Here is a 22345-nt window from a genome sequence, read left to right as displayed (position 1 = left end):
AATAAGAGTTGGTTTTTATATGCTGACTTTCTCTACCACTTAAGGGAGAATCAAACCGGCTTACAATCACCTTCCCTTCCCCTCCCCCAAACAGACACCCTGTGAGGTAGGCAGGGCTGAGAGAGCTCTAAGAGTGCTGTGACTAGCCTAAGTTCACCCAGCTGGCTTCATGGGTAGGAGTCGGGAAACATCCAATTCACTAGATTAGCCTCCACCACTCATGAGGAGGAGTGGGGAATCAAACCCGGTTCTCCACCACTCCAAACCACCGCTCTTAACCACTACACCATGCTGGCTCTGCTGCTAACAATGAGAGGGATTCGAAAAGGATAGTTGACCAATATTGCTATAAGTTTAGCAAACTGGAACTTCCTAATCACCTCTCCGTGTGAGCCTACTACAGGATATCAAAAGGAGATCTTCATTTGGAGGGAGCGCCAGAGAAGTGATCTAGAGGTGACAAACACCCTCACAAGAAGATACAAAGGCTCGGGACAAAATCACTGAGCATGTGGACGCACCTGGAATATTTCATTGATGTCAACTGGGAGGGCAAGGCCAATGTAATCATCGGAGCTCCCAAAAGTAGCGTTGGACACCATGGATCGAACGGAAGAAGAGCGCTGCAGTGTGTTTTGGTTTATAGGACTTAATAAGTCTTCTTTGTCTAGCGAGGAGGCATAACTTAAAGCTCTCATGAATCTGTAATAGTTACAAAAACAAGCAAGCACCTGATGATATATTTTGAATGTAAACATCCCCACCCCCAAATACAGTGTTTAACAACATAGGAAGCTTGGATACGTATACACTTCATATTTTATTCAAGGCACTAGTGTCTAGAATAGCATATACAGCATCGTTTCCTAAAATAACCTCGAGAAACTCACAGTGGGTAGCCGTGTTAGTCTGTTTGCAGTAGTCAAAAAGGGCAAGAGTCCAGAAGCACCTTAAAGACTAACAAAAATATTTTCTGGGTATGAGCTTTCGTGAGCCACAGCTCACTTCTTCAGATACAGCTAGAATCAAGCTTGTTGATTTTACCACTATCCCTAAAAACAGGGATTATTTATGTTTCCTGCTAACTGCACAGGCTGCAACAGAGCTTTAGCTGGAAGGCCAATCACAGATCTCCCAGAACCCGAACTGCTTTGACCCTTAATGTGATGTGTGAAGAACCCTTAGAAACACAATTTCGCTCAGAGCCTCTGGTCCACGGGCTATATTGGAAACCAAAGGCCACGGTGGAAAGCAGAATTAATCATGTAGCAGCAAGCATGGTGAAAATTTCAAAGGCAGCCCCAGCTGCACATTGCTTCTCTCTGGTATTCACACATCACTTCTTTGGAAAAACCCCCCCCCCCAAAAATCTGGCTCATTCTCTGCGGCCTTAACAAACCAAAATCAACCTGAGGAAGACCCTTACCTGTTTGGGGTTAGCCGGGAGTCCAGGCTACCAGACTTCATTGTAATGGTGTCCGTGAAGAGCACATCCTTTGCCGGAGATGCCAGGGCTTCGGAATGAGACAGAGAGGGATGCATCCTTTGCTGCTGCAGGCGCTTGAGCGTCGCGTACCCAAAGGCATCCCGAGAGCTGGTGTAGCTGAAGTTGTAGTCTGCTAGGCTCTTTATCGTTGCAAGCGAAGGGGCTTTTAGCGACTGTGCCCTCCGAGGAAGGGTGTGCGAGGAGCCCGGCGGTACCAGGGACACAGAGTTGGATTTTGAGAGAGGCAGGTGGTTGGACTGTGGGGTGGAACAATGGAGCAACTTAACCGTCTTGGTACTCACTACAGTACTTAAGCTCCCACAGTCCGTGTCTATGTTTGCAGTGTCCACTCCCACCGTCTCCCGTGAAGGGCTCGAGCTCATTGAACTGATTCCGCTCGTGGTGGTGTCCGTATTGAAACTCAAGCTACGGCTTTTGAAATGAGTTTGTGTGGAAACCTCTCCCATCAGCCTCTCTCGGCTGGTGTTTTCTCTGTGGTTTTCATGGCAAAGGCTTTTTGGAAGCTTTAGGTCATTTTCGCCAATACTGGGGGTGCTGTCTGCATCTTCGCCGTGCTTGCCCCCAACAAATGAGGTTTCTAGCTTCAAAGTGTGGATTTTAGGCACCCGGAATATAGGGGTAAATTCATCCCCCTGGGTAAAATCCATGCTGCTGGAAGGCTCAGTTACTGTACGATTTCGCCTCAAGCCCAACCTGCTGTCTGACAGCTTGCCTCCTTTAGGATCACTGCTACTCCTGTGCTTTTTATTGGGCAGGGTCAGAGAATTTAAGAAGCGGTTCTTCACAAGCCTGCTGGAGGCGAAGAAGGTTAAGGGACTGCGATCCTTGTCCTTTAGCGGCCCAGCTCGGTCGTAGGCATTTTGCTCTGCGTCTTCTGAGATGTCTAAGAAGAAGGTACTAGTAGAGGTGCTACCAATTCTGTCATCTTCTAAAATAAACATACCTGAAATTAAGATAAAAGCTTGTATTGCTGAATGCAGTTTTACAAATCTATAACGCAGACATAAATTGCTTCTGCATTTTGTGATCTTTGAAAGCTTTGACAAGTAAAGCTACTACTCCAAGTCCCAGGGAACAGATGGAAGGAACAGGGATACAGAAACCTTGCAAATGATAGTACTAGTGTGGTGTAGTGGTTAGTGTCAGACTAGGATCTGGGAAATGAAGGTTTGAATCCCCACTTCTGCTATGGAAGCTCAGTGGGTGACCTTCGGCCAGTCACGCACTCTCAGCCTAACCTACCTCACTAAGTTGTTGCGAGGATAAAACAGAGGAGTCTCTATTGGGGAGAACAAGATGAAGGAGGCCTTGACTCTCGAAAATTCATAACCCCAAAATCTTGTTGGTCTCTAAGATGCTACTGGACTCAAATCTAGCTGTTAAGACTAGAGAAATGTATGCTTGAGTGTTCCTCAGTTTAAATATCTCCCTACCCTTCAAAAGCTATCATGCCAGGAAGAAAACCTCTCCATATTTCTGGCTTAGTTTTCATTTGTATCTTAAAAGGGATGTACAAATGCTTTTCTATATTTACCAAAGTGAATTCCAATTATCTGTGCTACTAAACCAATTATAGAGATGTTTTAATGATGCCTTGTTATAAGTAGAGATGTGGAGACTTGGGGGACACACACACCATACAAACTAGAGGACAACACATTCCCCCTTCCTCTGAGGGCTTATTCCCCTCCATTTTCCCAGTGGAAATTTCTACCCCTCTTTTCCCCCTCAATGTGGAGCCAAAGGGCCTTACAATATCATTTCTATCAACAAGTGCGCTTTCAGAATCTGTGAAAAAACATGTTATAGAGTCTTGTGCTTGTGGAAATATTAGGATAGCAAAATATGGTTATTTAACAACATGTATTTGTTAGTAAACATCGTGTGATGTAATTCAACACATGCAGACAGCAGAGTATTCCGTACTTCAGCCAACATTCCAGCCATTATTTTAGAATACCAATTCAATGGGGAATTTGACTTAAAAGCCTCAAATATTAGGATCTTTAGGGGCTTTTTTTGCTTCTACCCGAATTCCTATATATGGGCAACTTTCTACAGCATAATTCAATGGTTTGACCATTAGTGGAATAAAAATATTTCAAACATCTCATAATACGCTTGTTCAAAACCACCTGATCCTTGGGATTTATTATTTTTAATTCCCTGAATTTTAATCTATTACTTCTTACAGAAAAATTTAGTGGTACCTCTGCTGTTTTCAGAAGTCTTTTCAATGTCTTTTCTATAATTATGTTTATTCAGACAACTTTATATTACTTTCTTCAGGAGGAGGAGGAGGAGGAGTTGGTTTTGATATGCTGACTTTCTCTACCACTTAAGGGAGAATCAAACCGGCTTACAATCACCTTCCCTTCCCCTCCCCACAACAGACACCCTGTGAGGTAGGTGGGGCTGAGAGAACTGTGACTAGCCCAAGGCCACCCTGCTGGCTTTGTGGTGTAGTAGTGGGGAAACAAATCCAGTTCACCAGATTAGCCTCTGCCACTCATGTGAAGGAGTGGGGAATCAAACCTGGTTCTTCAGATCAGACTCCACCGCTCCAAACCACCGCTCTTAACCACTACACCATGCTGGCTCTCAAGGAATACAGGTCTTTCTAAAGTTCCATGAATTTTCTTAGCTTATCCTCTTCAGCAACAGAAGTTACTTTCGCTTGGTGTCACGGGTGACACCAAGTGAAAGTAACTTCTGTTGCTGAAGTCCCCAGCTGAAATATCATCTCTGCCATGCACTCACTCAGTGGTGCTAAGCAATCCTCCTTCTCTTACAGCAGGGGTGTCAAACATAAGGCCCACGTGCCAGATCTGGCCCCTTGAGAGCTCTTATCCAGCTCGTGAGCCAGCCACACACACCCCGTCCTGAACTAGGCTGGGCTGACGAAGTATGGCCTGGCCCGACCAAATGACATTTATGTCATATCCGACCCTCTTAACAAATGAGTTCGACACCCCTGACTTTCAGGTTTGATGTAGGGATGGCAAGATAATGTATATGAAGTGCTCTTAAAGTGTTTATTATCTGCCCTATATCAAACGTACCTTTTGCGAGATACAGCCTAGTCATTTTTGCCTGATACTTCTATGCTCATTTCCTGCTTATTTCTACCTGATTGCTAACTGGTGTCATTTAGTTTCCAGCACTTTCTGGATTGTACCCAAAGGCTTCCCTGAACCTTTTCTTTAAATATGATTAAATATTCACAAGATGCCCCAATATATGCTTCTAGTTTTAACTACACAAAGCCCAGATCAGCATTTTCTGCTAAACTGAAAAAGAGGTAGCAGGTCATTCTGCTGTTTTTATCATTGCTCTGAAGAAGCAATTGAACCAGTTTCCATGGAAAAGAATTCCCTGCTTTATAATCCATACACTGTATACCAAGCCGTGGCCCAAAATTATTTTTTCTATAAACTCTGAAAAGAAAAAGTCTGTTCTTGAGTAAAAATAAAAAAAAATGTGTAATGAAAAGCAAAATCTTTCACAATCAAGTTGGTAATTACAGCTGTTTTCCCTTTCACCTGTTCATCTTCATGGAAGAACATAAAATATTCAAGATTAGGAGACAATTACAATGCCTGTGCACACAGGTCACCATTGTGATCTGCCACAGCTAAGCACTTAGAGGAAGAGGAAGAGGAGGAAGAAGAGGACGAGGACGACAAAGAGGACGAAGAGGATGAAGAGGAAGAAGAGGAAGAAGAAGAGCTGGTTAAGAGCGGTGGTTTGGAGCGGTGGACTCTGGTCTGGAGAACCGGGTTTGATTCCCCACTCCTCCACATGAGCGGTGGAAGCTAATCTGGTGAACTGGATTTGTTTCCCCACTCCCACACAAAGCCAGCTGGGTGACCTTGGGCTACTCACACTCTCTCAGCCTCACCTACCTCACAGGGTGTCTGTTATGGGGAGGGGAAGGGAAAGTGATTGTAAGCCGGTTTGATTCTTCCTTAAGTGGTAGAGAAAGTCGGTTTTTATATGCCGACTTTCTCTACCACTTAAGGAAGAATCAAACCGGCTTACAATCACCTTCCCTTCCCCTCCCCTCCCCACAACAGATACCTTGTGAAGTAGGAGGGACTGATAGAGCTCTAAAAGAGCTGTGACTAGCCCAAGGTCATCCAGCTGGCTTCGTGTGTTGGAGTGGGGAAACAAATCCAGTTCACCAGATTAGCATCCGCTGCTCATGTGGAGGAGTGGGGGATCAAACCCGATTCTCCAGATCAGAGTCCAGTCCTCCAATTCATCGCTCTTAACCACTACACCACTCTGGCACTCTCTTTAGAGTTAAGCTCTTGCTTAAGTCTTCCATCAATGTAACATCAATCCATGTTACTGGATGTAACATTCAGATTTGCAGCATCACATAACATGCACTTTTCTGAATCCACAGTTGCTGGAGCTGCTACACATGCTTACTTGATGGTGCAGATTCACTTTCACTGTTGTGCCTTGAACTGGTAGATTCAGAGTTCAAACTAAGTGTACTGGGAACAGAGGAGAGTTCATTGCAGAGTTGCTCCATGTCGTCAGGGACGACTGGCCAAGGGTGCCGACGGCTGTGTCTCACCGCATCCCAGTTCTGATGCTTCAGAATGTCACAGCCTTGCTTTGTTTTGGCTATTAGGCCGAGCACGTAGACACAGGTCCTGTATTTACAAAACAGGAATCCACTTTAAACAAAAATATATTAACATGCAACAAGTCTATAGTCCTACAGACAATGATTGATAGATAGATGATAGATAGATCGTGAACACAACTGTTATTTCTGTTGAATAACGCCTCCACGCTTAAGTTCCAAGTTTCTTTATTCCAGTCAGATAAGAAACCTAAAAACACATCCAAACTGCTGCGCGCCTCTCCCACGTTCTACGTACTCTTATATATAATTATCTTACACTTCTCTTAGAGACATACACATGCTATACCACAACAACATCCTTTGTAACGCCTGCCAAAACCATAGGCTGCAAGACTGAATGCAATTAGATACTACTATTTTTACTGAAGTGACTTAGTGAGTAAGTGGATACAAAGTAGAGTCAGAAATTAAATAGTTAGATTGTAGAGGTGATTAGACTTACTACATTGTACATTTTGGTATTCCCTGAAATATTCATCAATACTTTTTCATAAATAATGATATACAGATGATATACAGTCCCAAAGAACATTATTCCAAATTGTAGATGTGTACAGTTTTAGTTTTCTGACGTTTAGGTCTGTTGCCTGGCAAAGAAGATTACGTCATCACTGTACTCTGCAGCAATCCATTTGCAAGGGTGCATGTCCCAGGTTTAAGGAACTCTTGGAAAACAACAGCAGATGCTGTGCCAAGGCAGCACCAAGGGTGCAAAACCAATGGCCAACATTATTTACTGCCACACAAAGAGGCCTCTGGGTAAATTCAAGGATGTCCTTGTGGGATGCACCTCTTTTGTCCGAAAACCGTTCAGGACGCTCTAGTATTTGCTAGGAACAGAGCTGCTAGCTGCAAATCATCAAATGATTTTAATGGCTTTCAGACCAAGAAAAAACAAACAAACCCTCAACTGCTTAAAACAAGCGTTTCCTGTTTTCAAATTCTACTTACCCCCTAATAGACAAGACTTCACAATGTTGGGCAAGGGCCAATATATCAGGAATCACATTTTCTTCTTGAAGCAAATTCAGACCCCAATTTGACGACCCGATATTGCCCTGTAATGAGAATATTACCTGTGACTATGCTGACTTTGGAGATACCAGTAAATATGTTTGACACAATGCAACATGATGAGGTGGTGCTTAGCGTTTGAAACCGACTCTGTATATGACCAAATGCTGCACAGATACTGACTGCCTACTCAGTATCACCGTTCCCTTAAAATCTTTCACAATCTCAAAATAAATTCTGCTACAACTCATGCTGAAATTAAACAGTCAGATTTGTCTTATTCTGACATAACACATAATTAATTTGCCTATCAATAAAGAGAGGGAGAAGATGTACCAAAGGACACAATCATTTATTTTTCAAAACAGGTTCCCCACCCCCCCACCCCGGTTTCTCTGCTGTTATTAAAAACAAAAAAGGAAATAGACTCCAACACTGAAATCTGTTGTTTTTTTAAATCCCAAATGCTATATTATTAGCCGTCAGAGCAACATTCATCATTTAGGAACAAAATGTATAGTAAGTGGTAAGTAATACTCAACAGAGGCCATTATCGGGCCTCATTCCAAGAACAAAGAGATCTGTACATGCTCCTCACTGGTTTTTATGCTTGCAGAAAAATAAAAAACCCTGGAAGATTTTTTTTAAACTTACCAGTGCCCAGAGAGCTGCCTTCAGCTGCTTAATCCCTTCCCATTTATCCAGCACAGGGGAACGAATGGTGTAACTCAGGTCAGGAACAATACTCTAAAGTGTGGGGGGGGGAGGTGGTGGAAGAAAGTATCTCAATATTATTAGTTCTGAGTCATTCATAATTTCAGTTGCTTTTTCAACATAAATGGGTTCCTCTTTTTACTGTCATCAGTATAGCAACGATTTCCAAAAAGCTAATCACTCAAATCAAGGGTCCTAAGCAAAGACGTCAAAAGCAACTGCAGGTGAAATTGAATAAGGATGCCTGAAACAATGACAGCTACTCTGATCTACTCAGTATGTAAACAGTTTTTCCCATTTCATGAATACTAATGACTATCAATAGAATGAAATTAGATAATGCCTACTTTTTCTTTAATTCAGTCAATTTAAAAAAATTAGAAATTAACACAGCCGGGAACCATAAAACGTTAAGCTAGGTGGACATTTCTAAATCAATCAGCTACTCCTTTAACAACAAATGTAAGAGTTCGTTCACACTGTTTTCACAGTAGTTTCACACAATTGTTTCTCATATTTTCACCATGGCAGGCCAGGCATGAGAAAGTAAAATGATGCACATGGGTGAGATACGCTTGAAAAATCAGGACAGAATGGAACTGGGGAGGGAGGCATGACTAGGCTAATAACTCCCCATTTCTGTACTTTTTACTGGGAGTTCCAAGTGTAGCTTCTGCGTCATTCCCTGTGAAGCGCAGCATGGGCTCCAGAAACTAACAAGTAATTCAGATGTTACAATTGCAAAAGTGTGAGGGGAAAAAAGAGAGTTACATTCTTTTCCTTTCCCCTCCTGCTTCATCATTACAGACTGCTGGGGGAAGTTTGTTTCCCAAAGATTTTGTAGTGACTGTGCAATCTCTTGCTAGATTTGGGACTCTCTTCTTTCAAACTGCATTCCCACATTACTTGGGAAAACCTTAAGATGAAAATTCCACAAGTGGGGCTTTCATGTAGGAACTGTTGGCCAAGACTAAAGCTAGAAGAAAAAAGAGGGGAATAGAACCCAACCTAGAAAACAGAAGTTGGGTACCCAAGTTTGGTGGGATGAAAAAATATGAATAAGATTAAAATCTATGTCAAGATTAAAATTATTTTAAAATGTTAAAACCGCACAATGGCATTTCCTCAGGTTGATATCTGTCACCACATGCCAAATGCGTTTCAACCTATATGGCCTTCCTCAGTGTTCTATTTGAAACCCATATAAAATATGCACACATATTACAAATATATTTACATATACAGGCAATATAAAACAGACCAGGCATGTAATAGGTTGTATATATTACCAATTACACCAACATCTGGTAAGATTGTTTTAAGTTTTTATGCTGGGCTATATATGTCTCCCATATAAGCTTGTTTGTTTATTTGTTACGGCCAATGGCCAGCATATAAGCTGTGTGCAAGTATCACCCTAGTCAAACAATGACAGGTATCAACCTTAGGAAATGCCGTTGTGCGGTTTTAACGTTTTTAAATAATTTCAATCTTGACAAAGCACTTCTAATAAATTATAAATTTCCATTATTCATATTTTTTCATCCCACCCAATCTTGGGTACCAAGACTAAAGCTAACCAATCTTGAGCTTTCTACCCCAATGAATTATCACTGTGGTGTTCAGAAAGAGTTTATACTCCCATGCTACTGTGACATCTCTCAGATCTCACACAATTGCAAGTAGACGGGGGGGGGGATGGGGGACGTTCGTTTAAAGGATGCAAATGTAGGGAAGAAGGATTTTAAAATGCATTAAATAAGTTTAAGCAGATGTGGTCACTAAAATTGCTTTCTAAAGCCAAACACACTGAAGAATCACATCCTGCTTTCTTTTCTTATGGGGCTCAACAAGTAAAAGCCAAGCCACCTGAATCAGTAACACCCAAATGATGGATGCTAAAATAAATTCCAAAAAGGTATTTAATGCTAACTTTATTATGAATTAACTAAATTAAAGTTCCTTACCTGCGCTTCCAACAAATGGCAGCCTGTTTTGTGGTGTACCAGTTGACCGTAAAGGTGAACTGGCAGATAAACATGCGGCCGTTGCAATCTGGTAGAAAGAAAAATGGTGTGATTTCACAGTGTTAATTATAACAATCTCAAAAGCAGCCACAGTTATTTCATTTTCCATAGCTATTGCTTTTACAACCCACTGAAGATTTGTTGCACTTTTGCCCACCTTTGGTTGCTCCGACGAACATAATTATCACCATCAACAGGTTTGCGGTAAGTGGTAAGTGCTTCATTAAGTTGCTCCTCTATCAACTCGACGTATTTTAAATTGTATTCCTAGGGTGGTAATGGAATACAGAATTAATCAGAACCATATTTCTGATATTTTTCTTTATGCACGACAGTCTGATATCATTATTCTTACTATTTTAATTATTACCAAGGTACCACAGCAGATTTCATAACTGAAACGCAAAAAAAAATGCAAAAGGCACTTTAGAATCAACACATTTCTCATTACAAAGAAAGCGCTTCTCCACCAGTCATAATGGCTATTAAGGCAAGATGTCACATTATGCCTGGGAGCACCCCAGCAGAGTAAGCTAACCTATAAAAGTGGAAAGTCGGCATAAGAAGAAATACATCTGAAATTATGAGTTGTACAGAACATGTTAGATTTGTCAAAAAAAGTACCTTCTGCCATTTCTCCATTTGTTTTGTCACATATCCTCGTTCATTGAGATAGGAAAAACCTTTGGGAATCGACAGAAATCTGAAAAAAAATACACTGGTTATAGATATGAACATTGATTATTCATGTGAATTGGCTTTTATTAATCTGAAATGCCATATTTAATAATGCATCAACCTTAACAGCAGAAGCAAGCCCTTGTCCCCAAGGTGAGATAGTGCTGGTTTCATTTGGATGAGGGCATGAAGGTTTGCCTAAAAAAGAGAGAAAAACATATTACTTCAGGCAGGTAAAAATGGGTTACAATAAACATTGAAATTCACTTTGGATCACATCAGACAAATATCTGAATATTAGGTGAAACAGTATGAATCATATTAGTTGGACAACTGCATTTAGTGTCTTAGTTTAAAATAATCTGCTCTTGAAAAAAAACCTTGATTTCTGAATTGAGACTTGAGTTTATTCTTTGATTGCCAACCTTTTTGCAGCTACACTTATGAAAAGTCACCAGCACAAATCACAGCACATCTTACAGGAGCCAAGGAATATAAAACTTCTATATCAATACGCAAAACAGAATCACTACTGAAAATGAAAGATAAAGTGTGGCGTCCTACAAACTGTCAATGGAAGGCACTGCTACAGAATGGATCTCTTGTCTGTTCCTTGATAGGCCACTCTTCAGAATTAGCGCACACTTAGAACTTTGGTGAGGTTTATTTACTACAATTTAATTCCACCCTTTCTCCAAAGAGATCAGTGAAGCAGACATCAGTCTGTCTTCCTCCTCACAACAATCTGGTGGGGCTGAGAGTGTGACTGGCCCGCGGTCACCTATTGAGTTTCATGGCACAGTGGGGTTCTCCCAGATCCTTGCCTGCCACTTTATAGCTGAGAGGAAAGCACTGGAGGACGGTTAGTAGTTGGGTTTTTTGTTTGCTAGGAACCCCCCCCCGCCCCATTCTCATGCCAGAGGAGTGTTGACCCCCCATCCCGTAACAACATAGCTTTTTAAGAACAAGGGAGAGAGATCTGCCTCATGAACGCCTTCCATTCATGGTAGATGAGATAACATTACAATGTGAGTTTATTTCTTAATGAACTGAACAGAAACTGCGTGCATTTTACAAAGACTGCATGAGGTAATGAAAGATGCTCACCTTGTCTTCACATGCCTCATCAAGAATATCAAGAGCTTCAGAGGAAATAGCTTTGTTTTTGTCATGCAGCTGAGTGACTAGTAATTCGATCCCCCAGTTACTGAAGAACTCTACATTGGCTCTCAGCAGTACCCTTAAATGTTTTGTGGCATACAATCTGCAGCTCTACAAAGGAGGGGGGGGAGCAGATAAATGGAAATAGGCACGTGAGACCTCACACAGACACAAAACCACAGAAATTTATAAGCCACTGAAATAAATGACAAAACCCAAGTTATTCCCGACTTTGAAGCTATTTGTGCTCCTTAAATTTTAAATCCCAGCATGTCAACAAAACTGTAAGGGCCAGAAATTCTTAAATGGAAGCTCAACCTTGTGTGTTCTCCTATATTTACATGCTGAGGGCAAGAAATTTGGATTTCTGAATGTATAGCTATAAAAAATACATGGAACTCAAAGTGTGCATTAAGTTTCCAAGGTTCCTTCAAGGAGCTCCTTACTCTACTCTCACAATAACCCCTTACAAAATAGGTTAGGCTAAGAGTAAGTGGGTTATCCATTAAGCTTCATGGCTTAGTGGGAATAAAGAAGCTGATTCACGGTCACTCAGATAGTTTTATGAGTAAGGATCTGAACACAGGTTTCCCTGGTCTAGTCCCACTCCGTGGTGAAAACATGTATAAACCCACCCATACTTATATACTGTTCAGCATGTAAATGTGTACAACCCACCAGTCACTTACATCAGTAGCCGCCGTTAGGATTTTGGAAAGGATGACCCTTGCTAATCCATCCCTGCTGTAGTCCAAACTAGATATCGTCAGTTTAAGTAAGTGATCTTGGTTCTTCAAAGAGCAAAGATTAAGGAGACTGAAAACAAGTGGAACACAGTTAAACAAGGCTGGAATCCCTAAGATACGTATATTTTTATATATGTTCAGATCCTTACTCATATGTTCAGATCCTTACTCATTCAAGGAATGTAAATCTGCATGTTAATGGGGCTGATTTTAACACACCCTCCATCTGTTTTATCAAATTTTAGACAAAGCTCCTTGGGGCGGACAACTCCTGTTTTTGCTTATGCACCCTGCACTTGTATCCGAGGATGTTATCAATTATTATATTGTGGCTGTAGCAACAGAAACAAAATGAGTCATAGTTAACTATTTTCCATAGGAAAAGCTTCTGCTAAAAACTACCATGTGGTTATCTTATAAGTTTTATAGTTACCAAGTGTTGACTTGGGAAAATATTATGGAGTGGATCCTCACTATTTGCTGATGGAAGACACTTTCACAAGCAGAAGAGTTTTGGTGTTTTTGTTTTTTTGTAATTCCTCCTTTCACTTTGCCCCCTCCCACTGTTCAGGGGGCAGCCCATTTTTAGAAAGCACAACTGGAACAGGAGGGGGAAAGTTATTAATAATTTACTTATGTGAGAGCTGGTTTGCTCATGCTAGATAGGATCCAAGCCACAGAATATTCCAGGGCTTTTTTAAAAAGTTAGACTCAACAATTCTGCATTTTGGATTCCTGTAGGTCATTAAATCATGCAACTGAAGGTCACAGACCTGAAGAAATATAAATGGCTCAAAGAGACGCAAACAACTTTAATGGCATTTGCACACTAGTTTGTACTCAATATCTTTACAAGGAAAATCTACAAGTTACTAAGACCTTCCCTTTTAAGGAAGGTGCTTACTAACCACATATCTCTGCTGTTTTGTGATGGGGGTGTGCAGAGGAAATGAAGAGGTTAAATAACCACAGATCTAGAGAAACGGGGTGGGGGGAGAGAACTGAGATCTTCAAGACATGTTCATAATGGATAATGGTACTCACCACTGAAATACGTGACACTTTTCAAGCATTTTCACTCCATGGGGATGGCAGGAGAGTGTACCAAAAAATAAGAAGTAGTGCTGACTGAGAGTGTTAAGTAGCCCATTGTTTTGGAGGCTGCGTTCTGGTTTCATCCCAGAGGAAGAATTGAGCCACTGTACAATATCTTTCACCAACTCCTCAAGGTAGCCTTGACCATCCTGACAGGAAAGCAACAGTTCTAAGTTTAATTTGCAGTTGTTTTCTCTCTCCCCCACCCTTGCCTCAGATGAAAAAAGACACCAGCTTTTATCTCTCAAGATACAAGAGGTAAGCAAATGTTAAAACAGACCAGTACCAAAGTAAATTATGCCAGAGGCAATTCTTGGGCTATTGGCATATATGGGAACTTCTGAAACATTTTATCCATAAATTAAAGATTAAAGTACACAAGGATAGTTATATCTAGGGTTGCTAGGTCCCTCTTCACTACCGGCGGGAGGTTTTGGGGGTGGAGCCTGAGGAGGGCAGGGTTTGGGGAAGGGAGGGACTTCAATACCATAGAGTCTAATTGCCAAAGCGGCCATTTCCTCCAGGGGAACTGATCTTTATCGGCTGGAGGTCAGTTGTAATAGCGGGAGATTTCCAGCCACCACCTGGAGGTTGGCAACCATAGTTATACTATGTGTTGTAGAAGAAATATTAAAACTTGAATGTGACATGCAAAAAAGCTTTAAAAAAACAACAATGCTGTGGATTTTGGATAACAATTCCTCCTCATGAAAAATGTGGCGAAGTCAGCTGTGATGCTGGCCTCAGATGATCCTGAAATAACCTGTAACTCATTCCCATGGGGATTATGGCAGTCGGAACTGTAAACAACCCTCGGGCAGTTCAAGTTCTGTCAGAGCTAACAGCGGCAGGTTGAAGCTGCTCAAAAACAGGTTTCTACCAAAGGGATCTTACACCTTCTGGTATTTTCCTCTCCCATCAGGTTCTCAGTTTTGTAAACAGACCAACCCGCCAGGAAACAGAACAGAATATTGTTTATTTTATTAATGTAATTTAATGCTTTAGGGCCCTTTCGGATGTATTCCACGATACTTTTTTCTGTCTACTGCCACAGCTCACAGGTGTATCAATATTATATAAACCTGTATGACTTTTATATATTTGCTAACCAAAACCTTATAGAACAAGCAAAATCCTCCCCCAAAGTAATATATAGCTCTAGTTAGCAGCTGGAACTCAACAACATCCAACTCACCTCTTCAGATTCAAGAAGAAATTCAGTAAACTGACAACCTACAACTGTGAGTTGTTTTGACTTTGCAAAATCCAGTTCCAGGTTGGCATACAATTTGCTACTGGGCTTGTAAAAATATAGCAGTCGTCGTACAAATCTACATTAAATAAAAGAATGAGGTGTTTAACAAAGTGTATTTCAAACAGCTGTACACATCACTGCCTGAAAGAGTAGTTTTTCCCAATGTGATCACGTTAAGAACCAAGTAATTTTGCCCTCAAACTTATTCTGAATTTATTATCTGTAAAAACATACAAACACCAAAGTTATCCAGGTTATCCAGAACTGTAACTGGAAGAATGGTTAAGAACTTTCTCACGAAAGACCAAATAGCAAAGCAAGGAAACAAATAATGTATGAATGATCCTAAAAAGAAAGCGAGCTACAGAAATTAATATAAATTAACAAAATAGAAATAAGGCAATAGAGTGGATCTTATCCCACCTACCATTCCACTGAGCAAAGTTTACCTTTTATTAAGATATTTATACCCCCAACTTTTCCTTTTGTCTCAAAGTCAAAGAGAACTGGCGGTGGGAGGGGAAACATTACATTGGGACTATAAAGACAGTGCCACTAACAGAGCATTCCTGAGCTTTCGGCATGGGGGAATGGCGGGAAGGAGACGCCGCTATGGCGCCTCCTAACCCGTTTCCCCAGCACCAAAAACTAAAAAAAGCTTTTAAAAGGCTTTTTAAATTTTAAACGGGGCGTTTTGGAGCAGCCTTGTTCTTCTTGCCACCGGCATACCCGGGGCGAACGGGAGGCTAACAGCAGCTCCTACCCCCGGAACACGCCGGGAATGCCTCCCAGGATGCCAGAACATCCCCTGGAACGCCGTCACGGGCCTTTACACTGGTGGGACGCAGGTGGAAGGCCCTGACAGCATTTTGGGGTAGCGCTGCCATGGAAGCGCCCGGCGTCCAGACCTCCAAGCCGGCACTGGGGCCACTAACTCCGGCACAGCCCCTTCCTGGCCTCCTAAGCCCTTTCACCCTTGAGGCTCAAGAATGTGCTGTAATTGTACTGGCATGATACAGCCCTAACGCAAATTCCTTCAAACCCATTTGCACATTGGGAATTTCAGAAGTTAAACTTCAATAAAGCCACACAAATGTGATAAGGACAATATCACAATGTAAAGCAACTCTTCCTAAAGAAATGTGGGGCAGCTGGAAAGAGCAACTTCTTAGTTCCTCCAGCCTCAAATGTGTTTGCATCCGACTGGATCCATAAGGCAGAGGCTGGAGAATTGACACAGCCCTTCCAACCGAGTGGGGGGTGGTAAAGCAGAGAACCCGGTTTCTTCACTCACTCTTGGAAAGAGTTATTTTAAAAGTCTAAGCACCCTTCCCATCCAGTGCACTATGACTAAATCACTACTGTACCACATGGATTCTAAATTATGTGCATTTGTAGGCACAATGTAATTTTACTTCAGCTTAGAGCCCGAGAGTTCATAAAGAACAGAACCCAGAAAAAGCAGTAAAAAGCTGCTGGTGGTCATATTGACCGCAATGAACTAATTGGCACTAATGGCTCTGAGTCACTGAAATAAACAATGCTACATTTGTTGCCCATGATAGCCGTAACCTGAGATCATTCCAAGGGAGGGAAAGAATGTGGCTGCTTGCTCTCAATCTCACGGTTAAAGCAGTAAGAGGGTAAGAGTATTAAGCAGTAAGAGGGGGTGGTGGTGGTTCTGAATGGATAAAACCTTTTAATTTATTAAGCCGGAACAGGAAACTTGGAACTTAAAGCCAGCCTTGGACAATAAACAAGCCTTTAGCTTGACATAAGGCTACAAAAATGTATGGATTCAGAATGTAATCAGTTTACTTAGCATCACAGTCTATGTGGGGAAAGGAAAGCTACACCTTTAAAGTATTGCCACAGGCGATATGAATTGTCTTGCTAGATCATACCAAAGGACTACCTAAGCCTTATCATTTTGTCAGGCAGAATCTCACAAACCTATTACTATTTACCTACATACTGCTCATAGCATTTGAGGAAACAGGCTGTAATCCATGAAGGCTTATAATGAAATAAAATGATGTTCGTCTTTAAAATAAGGCAAATTGTTTTTTGCTGCAACACACTAAAATGGCTATCAGTGCTCAGATGGCCCATCATTTGGGAATAATTTCCTAAGTGACCTGACAGAACTCACGTTCTATGACCCTTTCTCTTTAATCTACACCAGGGGTGGGGAACGTCAGACCCGGGGGCCGTTTAAGGCCCGCGAAATCATTTGGCCTGGCCCTTCATGGGTCCTGGCAGATCTCTAGCTCAGAAGGATCTAAGACTGGTGATCCGCCTCCTCCTGCGGACAGGAATAGCCTCTATTCAAGGCGGACTTGAGTTTGTTTTGTCAAGAAAAGGAACCTCTTTTCCCCCTTGCAGAAGAGTCGTTAGCTATGGATCTGCTATGACTGCCCAAGAAACTGTGTTAACCCTTTCCCACCCGTGCCATGGAAAAATGTCTTCCCTCTGTACAACAAGAGGACTGGGGGCGGAAGTGGCAACAATGGAGGGGTTAAAGAAGGCAGGGCCAGAATGTGCGGTGGCGGGGGGGGGGGAGAGTTCTTAGCCAGTGTGTCCTCATTTCATCCCTGCAGGTGGAGGTAGCAGGAGCCGGCTGCAGAATCTGGCCCCGGCCATGCGGAGCAGAAGCAACTCTGGCATGCAGCTGGACGGCTACGCCCGGCTGGTGCAACAGACCATCCTGTGCCACTAGGTAGGCGAGTGTGCCACTGGTCATCTGGGGCAGCTGCCTGCTTGGGGCTTGGTCAGCTAATTTTTCATAATTTTGTATGGCCTGCAAATGATGTTATAAATATCCAAATGGCCCTTGGGGGAAAAAAGGTTCCTCACCCCTGATCTACACCCACTGTTTCTGGCATAAATATCAGTCTGAATGAAATTCCTTCTTGATCTAAATATCCAAGTACTAAAAAACTTATTGTAGAGAGGCAGCTGAAAATGTTTACTCTCTCAAAATGCAATCTCAAACACAAGGATACAGCTAACTAATAAGCATTCTTTAAAGCAGTTTGCTTCTCTTTTGTATAGCTTTCCCCCCAAAACAGAAACAATTGTCTTCATATTTATTCCAACTCAGGCATCAGTCTCCAACACATCATCATTACGGTTTTTAAGTTTAGGAACATGCTGTTGTTTCCTGAGACATACTGAAATATTTTCTAAATCTGACTTTTTCTTTACAGAGACCTACCCGGTCATCTACGTACCTGTGCAGCTGTTCATCTTTATAGTTCCTCAGATTTATATTTGGCCACTAGAAAACAAACAGATATAAAATTTTGTAAGCTGTATACCAGTCTTTGATCAATTGCTCTAGCGAGGGCACTTCTAAATATTAGTTTGCGTGTGTTAAGTGCCGGCAAGTCGCTTCCGACTCATGGCGACCCTATGAATCAATGTCCTCCAAAATGTCCTATCTTTGACAGTCTTGCTCAGATCTTGCAAATTGAGGGCTGTGGCTTCCTTTATTGATTCAATCCATCTCTTGTTGGGTCTTCCTCTTTTCCTGCTGCCATCAACTTTTCCTAGCATGATTGTCTTTTCAAGTGACTCGTGTCTTCTCATAATGTGACCAAAATATGATAGCCTCAGTTTAGTCATTTTAGCTTTCAGGGTCAGTTCAGGCTTGATTTGATCAATAACCCACTGATTTGTTTTTTTGGCCATCTATGATATCCGTAACACTCTCCTCCAACACCACATTTCAAAAGAATCTACTTTCTTCCTATCAGCTTTCTTCAATGTCCAGCTTTCACACCCATACATAGTAATAGGGAATACGATGGCATGAATTAACTTGATCATGGTAAAATACTAGTTTACACCCAGTCTAATTACGGACTGCATGGCACTCAATCAACACATTTATATAAACACCCTCTAAATGTTTTTGTTTACGGTAGTCCTGTCAACTACAACTGGTTTAAGCTCAATGAGGCAATGGTAGATTATCTTCTTTTATTTCACTATTCTTCCAACTTAAAAAAATCTTAATTAATATATGATTTCACTGCTTACCTTAAGTATGGTCCCTATCAGATTCCAGTTCCACTCAAGGTTCTCTTTGTGAAGAAGAACTTGGCTATCTCTAAGGTTTGTTGCCAGTGCTTCTTCCGTATCCTGTAACATAGCAAAAGGGAGGGGTGGAAATGAAAATGTATTTTGTTGCAAGATAAGCTCCAGGTCAGAATGGACAAATATGCAGGTTAGGTTTATTTTCTGAAGTCAATAACCACCAAAACATATGCTTTGTTATTGTTTAGAAACAGAACTTTAAGACACTTCAAAACTTGTAATAAACAGACTCTGTTTTCCTTTATATTTTAGACTTTTTCAATTAAGGTCAGAATTCCAAGCAACATGGGAGCTCATTCAGGTGAAAATGAGCATTGGGTTTAAAAAAAAAAACAACACCCCAAAAACATTCAGAGTCTGATAACACCCATTTCAGGGTAATTACCTTAAAAATAAAGATATCCTTCTGCACACGATACTGATCCCTTTTCTGATGCGTTGACATTGCTTTCTGAACAATGTGATCTAGATGAAGGCTGTACGGCTTAGGTCCCCGTTTTTTCATTTCATGAAAGCGTTTTAAGCAATTCAGCGCGGCGCTGGCTCGGCTATCAAGGGAAAGTGTTCATAACGGCAAAATTCATTAGATGGCATTACAAAATAAACTCTACAATCTTATTCCAGGTATGCCATCCATGACCATTAATGACCTGGTGAATCACCAAAGTGGAAAAGATGGCTGCTTGTAATTAATGCTGCTCTTGAGTTTAAGCAGCAAAAATTAAATCTTACAGCATCTGTTATCTGTTGAAAAAAAATTATTCCCCTCAGGTTGTTTTTCAAAAAAATGTTGTTCTTCATCTCTGAACATGTATTTTTGCTGTTCTTTTTTCAAATGTGGATTCAGCAGTTCCTGCCCTTACATACAAAGCCTGGCAAACTTCATTATGTAGACCAAAGATTCAAAACCAGAAGGCTATTATATCATAGACATTCTGGGGCGGGGAGAATATTTTTTTTTTAACTCTTACAGCTACTGAATCTTTTAGCACCACACGCTCAGAAAACATGTCTTTGCAAGTGGCCATGGGCTAGAAAAAGATAAAAGACAAATACGTTCCCTTAACTCTGCACTATAGCCCCAATACAAATCAAAACCACTCCTCATAACTGCCTTTTAGCACATGCAGTGAGATCTAACTATGGTTTCCCAGCAGAACACTATGGCTGTTACCGCACTAGGTATTCCCAGCGATGTATTAAGAGTTTGGAAATGTTATAAAAAATACTGTTCGCACTTTCTATGTATTCCCACTGATGTATTAAGAGTTTGAAACTGTTATAAAAAATACTGTTCGCACTTTGTTTGGCCCCTTTAGCTGTGAAGACGTCTTCCAACCATTTTTTAGCCATGGCATCCAAAAACCCTTTTAAAGTGATGTTTTTTATAACATTTCCAAACTCTTGATACATCGCTGGGAATACCTAGTGCGGTAACAGCCATAGTTAGTCCTAAGTATCTAAAATACAGACACCCCAGACATATTTCAGTTAAAGGTGATTTATACATCTTGATCACTTTTACTTCTTCATTTGATTTTTATCCCACCCCTCCTACAATGATTTTAAGGTGGTGAATGAAATTAGGCTCATCAGAACAGCACACTTCAATTGTTATTTCAAAGCTCAGGAATATGAAACTGCTTTCCATAAAGTCAGACCATATAAACTGAGGCAAACTACATACTGCAGAAAGACAGGCTTCAGAGAAGAGTCCATTCAATGTGCAAATCAGTCTCCAACTTAGCACTCCATATATTTTATTTTTAAATAAAGTATGCTTACAGTCTTTTCTCCTTTTCAATGTCAAAAGAAGCTGCCATATTCATTAATGTCGGTAAGCAATGTAAGTGGTGGCTGTGACAATGAGGAAGAATGGTGTTTGCCTGAAAAAGAGAAGAAACTTCACAGGTTTTGATTTTTCAAATGGAGCCCAAGACCCCCCCAGCCACTGAAGACATATTGAAGTTGAAAGGAATGCAGAATTCTGGAATAACCAAATCTCTTCTCTCACAAAACCAGCTTAATACAAAGGCTGTTACCGCACTTGTATTCCCAGCGATGTATTAAGAGTTTGAAAATGTTATTAAAAATACTGTTCGCACTTTGTATGTATTCCCACCGATGTATTAAGAGTCTGAAAACGTTATAAAAATTACTGTTCACACTTTGTTTGGCCCCTTTAGCTGTGAAGACGTCTTCCAACCATTTATAAGCCGTGGTATCCAAAAACCCTTTTAAAGCGATGTTTTTTACAACATTTTCAAACTCTTAATACATCGCTGGGAATACAAAGTGCGGTAACCCCCAGAATCTTACTGAAGAGGAAATACTGGATTTGAAAACAAAGTCGAAACGTTCTTTCTAATTTCCTGATAATTACTGTAGTCTTGGGTATTACTTGTAACATCACTCTGGGGCTCAGTTCAGACAAGGCTGCAAACCATCGTTAGCTGCTGCACCAACAGCTCTGGAAGAAGTGTGGGGTTGCCTGAACCCTTCTCCCCAATGTGTGACAAAAAATAATTATTTTCAGGTAAACCAGGATTCCAAACAGTGGTTTATTCCCAGATTAGAATCCTGGTTTACAGAACAAGGACAAACCACAGTTTGCAATAATAGCAAGACACAGTTTTCTGCAAACCTGGAAATAATTATTTCGCTATGTAGATGGGGACGAGGCAGTGAGTCATAGGCTTCCAGGATAATCCTCTTAGTGGCAAACCCTGGCTTCAAATTATGCCTGAACAAACCCTTGTAAACAAAACAAAAAATCATCCCTGTAAGATATTTTCAGTTTAATATCAAGCAGCTGAAGCCATGAATTTTACAGCCACTTATTTCTAAGAATACAAAACTGCAGATATGCAGTAAGTAACATAGCTGACCAGCTCGCTATTCTAACTAAAAGAGCTTTTAAACTGAAAGACTGGGCTGTACTTTTGTCCTGTGAGCCTGTATTACAAAGATCCAGAGATCTCCATCAACATCCTCAAGCATCAGTAAGACAAGCAGTGCTTCCTCCATGAGCTGGATGCTGCCCAGCAGAATTTCCGTCACTGGCGCAAGTCCCTAGGGAGGAGGACTGGGGAGAAACCATCACTACGCACAGTTCAGACAGACTCAAATAAGGCCGCAGGACTCTGCATCAAGCCGGCGAGCAAAGAGTTGTCCACACCTTTGAGAAGTTGCTGTATCACATACTCATGCACAAGCACACAGTGAGGAAGTGGTGCGCATAGACACAACTGCACCCTTCTTCAACTATTCCTTTAAACAATTATTTTCTTGCCACCAGTCACTGGAGATGAAGGTCCAACCCTAAAATGAGTTCCAGGGTAAAGAACGGAACAAACCAGTTTTTTTAAAAAAAAGTCCTATCTT

The 22345-nt window shown here is 41.3% G+C and overlaps 1 protein-coding gene across 1 annotated transcript in view; it reads right to left on the bottom strand.

Annotated features, from left to right (window-relative positions):
• The window catches only part of RICTOR (RPTOR independent companion of MTOR complex 2), an 84707-nt gene that overhangs the window by 6383 nt on the left and 55979 nt on the right, over window positions 1–22345 (bottom strand). The window contains exons 16-32 of the mRNA XM_056847792.1: window positions 20747–20847; window positions 19347–19509; window positions 18905–19006; window positions 18094–18140; window positions 14801–14936; window positions 13555–13754; window positions 12454–12580; window positions 11711–11875; window positions 10725–10801; window positions 10550–10628; window positions 10083–10192; window positions 9866–9953; window positions 7839–7931; window positions 7122–7228; window positions 5945–6174; window positions 1427–2450; window positions 522–702 (exon numbers count right to left, since the gene is read on the bottom strand). Coding sequence (XP_056703770.1) covers window positions 522–702; window positions 1427–2450; window positions 5945–6174; window positions 7122–7228; window positions 7839–7931; window positions 9866–9953; window positions 10083–10192; window positions 10550–10628; window positions 10725–10801; window positions 11711–11875; window positions 12454–12580; window positions 13555–13754; window positions 14801–14936; window positions 18094–18140; window positions 18905–19006; window positions 19347–19509; window positions 20747–20847 — 3030 coding nt within the window. The remainder of the gene's footprint in view (window positions 1–521; window positions 703–1426; window positions 2451–5944; window positions 6175–7121; window positions 7229–7838; window positions 7932–9865; window positions 9954–10082; window positions 10193–10549; window positions 10629–10724; window positions 10802–11710; window positions 11876–12453; window positions 12581–13554; window positions 13755–14800; window positions 14937–18093; window positions 18141–18904; window positions 19007–19346; window positions 19510–20746; window positions 20848–22345) is intronic.

Source organism: Euleptes europaea, chromosome 4 (genome assembly GCF_029931775.1).
Source record: "Euleptes europaea isolate rEulEur1 chromosome 4, rEulEur1.hap1, whole genome shotgun sequence".
Taxonomy (NCBI): Eukaryota; Metazoa; Chordata; class Lepidosauria; order Squamata; family Sphaerodactylidae; genus Euleptes; species Euleptes europaea.
This window is presented reverse-complemented; position numbering and strand designations above follow the sequence as displayed.